This window comes from Camponotus vicinus, unplaced genomic scaffold (assembly GCF_025532165.1).
Source record: "Camponotus vicinus isolate PSW18456_S1 unplaced genomic scaffold, iyCamVici1.0 SCAF_11, whole genome shotgun sequence".
NCBI lineage: Eukaryota > Metazoa > Arthropoda > Insecta > Hymenoptera > Formicidae > Camponotus > Camponotus vicinus.
The window spans coordinates 40860-47951 of record NW_028141947.1 but is presented as its reverse complement, the minus strand read 5'-3'; the positions used below and the strand labels follow the sequence as shown (position 1 = coordinate 47951).

The 7092-nt window shown below is 31.0% G+C and overlaps 1 protein-coding gene across 2 annotated transcripts; it reads right to left on the bottom strand.

Moving 5' to 3' along the window:
• Positions 1-66: 66 nt before the first annotated feature.
• LOC145961720 (sodium/potassium/calcium exchanger 3) lies at positions 67-7086 on the bottom strand. Of its 2 annotated transcripts, none has more exons than XM_083082167.1 (6): positions 5747-7086; positions 5036-5538; positions 2079-2322; positions 1308-1481; positions 892-1197; positions 67-741 (listed from the first exon to the last, which is right to left on the bottom strand). In XM_083082167.1, exons 1-6 carry the CDS (start codon positions 5775-5777, stop codon positions 422-424), a joined length of 1578 nt encoding a protein of 525 aa, XP_082938293.1. In that variant the 5' UTR covers positions 5778-7086; the 3' UTR covers positions 67-421. The 2 variants fall into 2 exon arrangements, with proteins under 2 accessions (XP_082938293.1, XP_082938292.1); XM_083082166.1 differs by having other exon boundaries at positions 68-741; positions 6532-7086.
• Between the last annotated feature and the right edge of the window lie 6 nt (positions 7087-7092).

Here is a 7092-nt window from a genome sequence, read left to right as displayed (position 1 = left end):
AGTTTATCTCGTGTAAGGGCTAATTATAGAGAGACAAGTTGAAAAATGGAAGAAACATTTTTTTAAATATATTTATTTCCTATAATATAAGAAAAAAAATATATATTTTCATTATAAATTATTTATATTCTAACGTAACAGTAATTCTAGATTTTTAGAGATAACATATAAATACATGGTTATAAAATCAAAACAAAAAAGAATATATTTTGATGATAATATTTCGCAATTTAATGATTTTTTAATTGCGAAAATTGAGAAAAGTACTTGCGTTGTACGGTGATTAATATAAACATTTCTATTATTGCGTTGATCTTTTCATATAATCTCAAAGATTGCAGAAACAACTTTGATTCTTGCCTTTCTCGCGTTAAACAGTTATTAATTATTAAAAAAAGGAGCAAAAAATAATGACAGATTTTTAAGAAGGACACATAGGTAAGTTCACCGGAAAGAAGATGTTCAGTTCGAACAACAGAGCGAAAACTAAGAATATCGTATATAGTATCAGACAGATGATGCCCACCTTTCTGTCTAAGCGATACTTACAGAACGCAGTTACCATGTAGAAAGCGATGACACACACGATGATCGAGAGTACGCTGTAACTTAGAGCGTCCGAGATGATCTTAATATCCTTCTTGTTCATGAGTATCTTTATCATCCACGGTAAACCGAGACATAGCAAGATGTCGAGTGTGTTCGCGCCTAACGTATTACTCATCGCCATGTCTCCATCGCCTATGAAAGGAAAGATCATTCTTGTCGGACGCGACTGTAGATGTTATATATATATATATGTGTGTGTGTGTGTGTGTGTGTATCTAACTTTTAAATCTCTTTGATTAGTATGTCTTTTTCTCAATTGACTCGATATTTGGAAAAACTCACCTTGTTTGGAGAGTATCACAATCGAGACAAGTTCCGGCATATTACCACCGGCGGCTTGGAACGTAATACCCATTACAGAATCCGGGATCCCGATGGTGTCGCCGAGTACAGTTGTCATCCACGATGTCAGGTAGGACGATATTGCGATCCATATCACACACATAACGAACGTTATCAGATACCAGTCTCTCCATCGTTTATATCTACTATCCGGTATAGTAACAAACAGGATTAATCTTAACGGCCAAACGAACCAGAACCAGACTTTTGCCAGGTTACTTCCGGTCGGCCATACAAAGGGCGTATCTAGAAATGAGCTAAACTCAACTATTTGCTACTTTATTTTATCATATTGTAACGGTTCAAGTCCATTATTTTTGCGATTAAACGAAATTGGGATGCGCATATAATGATACCTGGTTCGACATATTCCTCCACTTGTTCCACGCGATTTTGCATTTCTACATCGTTAACGGAGGAAGACTTGCGACCGTTGCTTACTACACTCTTTCTGTATTCCACCACGAGTTCTCCGTGAAAGTACGGCCTGTACAAGCCAGCAGGCATTGACTCTTCCTTGTCTTTAGGAACTATTGGATAACAAAATTCATATATAGGCGGTCCACGCGGTCTCTCTTTGAGAATTTTAGACAAACGCACATACACACGGTTATAACTGAATTACCTGTCGACAAGTATATATAGTGTTAATGTAAGAGATATTGCGAGAGAGTGAGTTTTCCTGGTTAGATTCGAACAAATTGATATTTCAAAACAATCATCTTAAAAATTTACATCGTGATTCACATATTAGAAAAAATATCAATCATGTTTTTCTAGAGTTTAGATAAACATCTAAACTCATATGTAAAATTATAAATACATACATACATACATATATATATATATATATATATATATATATATATATATATATAATTAAAATATTATGTCGATTATATAACATAAAATAACTAAATCTTGTTTTAGCTATATTTCCATCACAACAAATGCATATGTTAAATTAAAATACGATTTCATGTGAAAAGCCGGCGCAGAATTTCATATTGCTACTTGTATAGAGATGATCTGTGTTAACCGCTGGGAAGATTGATTATATTCGTGGAAAGGCGTATACGAAAATTGCACAAAACAGATATTTCAAAAAAGTCAGTGATAAAACTTACTTTTTTTTTCGGAAAAAATCGTACTGCCGTTCTTGTCAGTGAATAGATGCGCAAGTTTATTATACCAACGCACAAAGCATTTACCGCAAAACAATATCGTCAGATAAGTGACGAACAGTACCATGAGGATGATCGCTTCGTACAACTTGATTACGCCGTCCCACATTATGATCACTAAGGTAGCGACCGATATCACGTAAATTATACAATCCCGAGTTAATATTCGCCATTCTAATGATATTGCCTGTTGGAGAATGCAAGAAAAATTATTTTAATTTTATTTACTCTGGCATATAGCGCGACAGAATGAGCAATCATTCTAGTATTAAAAATAAAATATTATAGGAAAAATATAAAATATAAAAATATGTTACAAATCCTATATATTTCAATATTTATTTTAAATTTATTTTTTATGAGCTTTTTCGTATGAAATTTTTCATAATTTTGTACACGTAGATAAATCAGCATCAATGATGATATATATTTTTGAATAAGTTTGATGATTGTTATTTATATTGATAATAATAAAATTGAAAAATTATAAGATATATAAAAAGTGCTATACATTTTTTTATATATTTCACGTATATTTATATTTTAGAAATATATCACAGTGGATCCAAAGGTGGACAATTAAAAATTAATTTAGCTTATATTTATCAAATACACAACAGCAAATACGAGGAACAAACTATACGAATCGTGAAAAAGATTACTTACATAAACATGTATGCATGTGTATGTGTATACGTATTTGTACGTGTACATGAAATATTACTCACGAAATCCGCGACCTTACATTGTTGACATAATTTCATACATAAAATTAATATTCCGTAATCCAGCACTTGAATAAGCATTTTAATTTTTATGTTTACTTTACAGAGTTTAATCAATTTTTTAGTCCACTGGTAACGATAAAAAATCGTTAAATTCTGGTTTGCAGAATTTCCCATATTTTCATAATTTAAACTAAAATTGAAAAAGAGAACATAAATTTACTCACTGTCATAATTATAAGGATTACACTTATTATAGTATAGACTCTATATACTTTTCGAAGAAAAAAAGTATAATTAATTGTTCTCCTAATATGTATAGTTTTGTTATCATAATTCATATTCTTCAGTAAGTAAAAGTTCTGCAAGATATTAATTTCATCTAACTTTTATTTTTTACGAAGCGAGAGAAATCGTAAAAATTACCTTAATAAAATGATAAATCGTTGATGTTGAATGAAGATATATTATCATTCCTCCTTATCATCATTTCGATACAATAAAGCTCACACATAATAATAATGTGGATATAGATTATCGTCATGTGCCACATTATCATTTGCAAGAATTGTACTAATGCAAGTATCATTTACTTTAGTACTTTTGTACGCTAACAAATGAAAATTAGTTAGATGAATAAATAAGATAAAGCTCAGAAGATAAAAAGCTCAGATAGATCTCAGAACAATAATTCTCGTTTATGAACCGAATTAAAAGAGAATGTTGAAGAATCTGTGGAATAAAATGGAGAAACTATATTGTGAATTTAAATCTCGTGTAATTAAATCTTAACCAGTTTCATGTGAAAATGATACATCGATTAACTTATAAATAATCGAAAAAATAATCTCTAAAAAGAAATCTTTGAAAACTCTTGTTTATAGCTTTTATCTATAGGTTAAATAAAATAAAATAAAATAAAATTTCGATAAATATCATCACGTGTGTGTGTGCGTTTTTTCATAAAGAAAAAGCATCTAATCATATTAACAATAAACTCGCTAAAGCGAATTATACATTGGAATGTATTTATATATTTCATTGACGTTATTTATGATATTGTTATGGAATTCTTTACAATTTTAACCTGTTAATATTATAATTAAATGTTCGTAAACAATGAATTGCTACTAATCGTGAATAGGGAACGATAACGTATTTGCTCCAATTTAAATGTTCGTGCACTATTTTCTAGGGCATTGTAATTTATATACTAACAAGCTGATATTTTTCATATCAGCTATTTCATATTGAATAACGACATTTTATTATATAAGAGAAGACAAAAGTATAATCTAAAATTCTTTAATTCTTTTTCAAACTTCATATCAAATCTCAGCAGATTTGTAATTAGATATTCAATTATATTAAGCTGATTAATTCATAGTCACTATTAAAACGCCTCGTATGATTTATAGTTGTTTTATGTATGTTATAGAATATTCTATATACATATGTGTCTTTTTAATTAATAAACTTTTATTTTGAGGATTAAGATTATACGAATCAAGTTAATGTATGTAGACAATTAACATATAGGAGAAGATGTCCTGTTTAAGGAATTGCGCGAATGAAAAGGGCTTATCGTCGATAAAAAAATATGATTTTAATAAATGATTTTCGATGATAATGATGTACGTATAAATAAATGATAAATCGCGAGTACAACTTATCATTAATAAAAATAATTGCCGATAAGTGAGATAGATAATAACACATTATTGATAACATTATTTACATTATACTGTAGATATAGATTTTATAAACACATATATATTTGCACTTTATTTTTTTTTCTTTTTGATCTTTACATTTTCCAATGGATTTTTTTGAAGATTAATTTCTCAGATTTTTATTTTAAAAGATTTGCAAAAAAATTTTACTATCAAAAGTACGATATTATCTGGTATAAAATAATTTTTCATAAATATCTGTGAATATGTTATTTTTTATGTCTTAAACTTTTAAGCAAAGTTTAAAAATCGAGGAAAAAAACGATATATCAATTCTGGTATCTTTCCTCTACTAATTCTTCGAGCACAGATAAATACCGCTGAGTACAATATCTCTCTAGGTGTATCGTAACAAACTAAGATTTCTCTAAGATACATTATCTGCTCTATAACTCCGCGCTTACACTTGCAGATATATTTATCAATATTTAAGTGTACTCACGTTGATCGCCGATAACGCACCGCACGCTGGGGTCGCGAATGTATTGAAGACTGCGCCGCCCATCACGGTGCCGATCCCGAGGTCGGATTCGGTCAGGAAGGTACCAACAACGTTGACGAACAACTCGGGGAAGCAGCTCGCAGTGGCGAGGAAAGTCGCTCCGGCGACGTCGCTGCTGATATTGAGGCGTGTGCATATGATGTCTAGGGTCGGCAACAGATAATCGTTGCATACGAACGCTGTCAGGATGAAGCAGTAGAATCCGAAAAAGATATGAAGTATCGTCGCGCCTCGACGACGCTGCTCCAGCGTAAATATCTCCGGGAACTCGTCAACCGAACGCTCCGAACAGTTGTTCGTAGCGTTGTCCTGTCTTGTGACCTTTATAGCGGGGTCGTTAAATGATATATTATTGTATTGTATCCAGTCATTTTTGCGAGTATTGTTCGAACGTGAATCGTCTATTGAAAAGTCCTCGAGGGTCGAGATTGCAGGCAAATCCTCTAATCGAACAGAAAGGAGACTCATTCAAGTTTGACTAAAATCATCTCGAGGAAATAACAAAAAATAATTTTAAATTTTTATCTGTCTTTCTATTTTGCGCGCAAGAAATCGCAACGTCTTTGCATTATGAATGAGAGATGCAAAACGAACTGTCATATAAATTTTTTATTTTATTTTTATATTCTTTCTTTTATATTTTCTTTTTACTTTTATACTTTGTTCTTAAATGTAGATACATTTTTTTAACTATGTACTTTCCAATATATTATAAATTACAATTTTATTTCTTTGTTTATATATTTGAAATTTTAATTATGCAAACGTAATATATTTTAAAATAATTTATTTTAAAATAAACAAACGAACAAAACTTTTGTTCATTTACTCCAAATTATTATATGCACTTTTTCTTTTTCCTTACATTTCTTTCTGCACTTCCCATTTCTTCAACTTAATATACATGTTATTTTGTACATTATCTTTACAATAATAATAAATAGATCATTATACAATACTATGCATTTTAGGTGATTATTAGGCAACGCTTGGCATTTATAAAAAAATTTTGCAACACACACACACACACAAAGTAAAACGTCTGCAAAATAACCGTGAATTTTGAATTAAGTGAATTACAATTATAAATATATTTCTGGCTTTCAAATAAAAGTTATGTTAGAATTCCATCAATTGTGAGTTTTCAACCAATTATACGAGTTTTCTATAAACGATTTGTTAAATCTCATCTATGTTTCACACCTAATTTTCACTTTAATGGTTTCATCATTAAGTACAAAGACACGATGAAAATCTATTTTCTTCTTTTTGATCAACTGTATCGAATTCACAAACGTATAGACGTTGAATAACGTCTTTTAGATTTCAAAAATATGTTTTTCGGAAAACAAAATGAAAAAGACGCGGTGTATTATATAGTCGATAGAATCGAGACGATGATTCGCATCGAAATAAAACTTTTTCTCATAACTCACCATTGTACAAGCGCGTAAATTCTAAATCCGCGATACCGTCGTCAGACGCGAAGGTAAGAATGACAAGTATCGTTAACGCGATACTGACAGTCATTCTCGTAAATACCGCGCGCAGATCGCAAAAGTGTTGCTTCCACGCGATTTTTATCAGGGAGTGAATTTTTAACGATGCAGCCACTCGAACGAAATACGGTAAACTGCTGCTTAAACCACAGTAATGGATGACACTTATGATGAATTCGATTGATTAGAGAATCCCTCACTCCTTTCTATTGACACCACGTTGAGAGAGAGAGAGAGAGAGAGAGAGAGAGAGAGAGAGAGAGAGAGAGAGAGAGAGAGAGAGAGAGAGAGAGAGAAAGAGAGAGAGAGCTCTTTATCTTCGGTTGTTCGAGCAAAGTGAAATTAGATAAAGATATGTATGAAAGATAAAGATATATAAGAAATCTACATCAATTATCGATCAATTACTCATACATCTAAATCTTCCGTCATCTCTATCTTCTTCAAATATCGATGACTGATGTATATCATGATCGACGATCAATTTTGATCTTTCAT

Bases quoted from the DNA above. Each gene is read 5' to 3' on its own strand.
- LOC145961720 (XM_083082166.1), bottom strand. From the start codon at position 6,625: ATGACTGTCAGTATCGCGTTAACGATACTTGTCATTCTTACCTTCGCG. The intron at 5,539-6,531 runs GTGAGTTATGAG...CTGTTCGATTAG, and splicing joins ATTTACGCGCTTGTACAATG to AGGATTTGCCTGCAATCTCG. The intron at 742-891 runs GTGAGTTTTTCC...TTCCTTTCATAG, and splicing joins TGTGATACTCTCCAAACAAG to GCGATGGAGACATGGCGATG.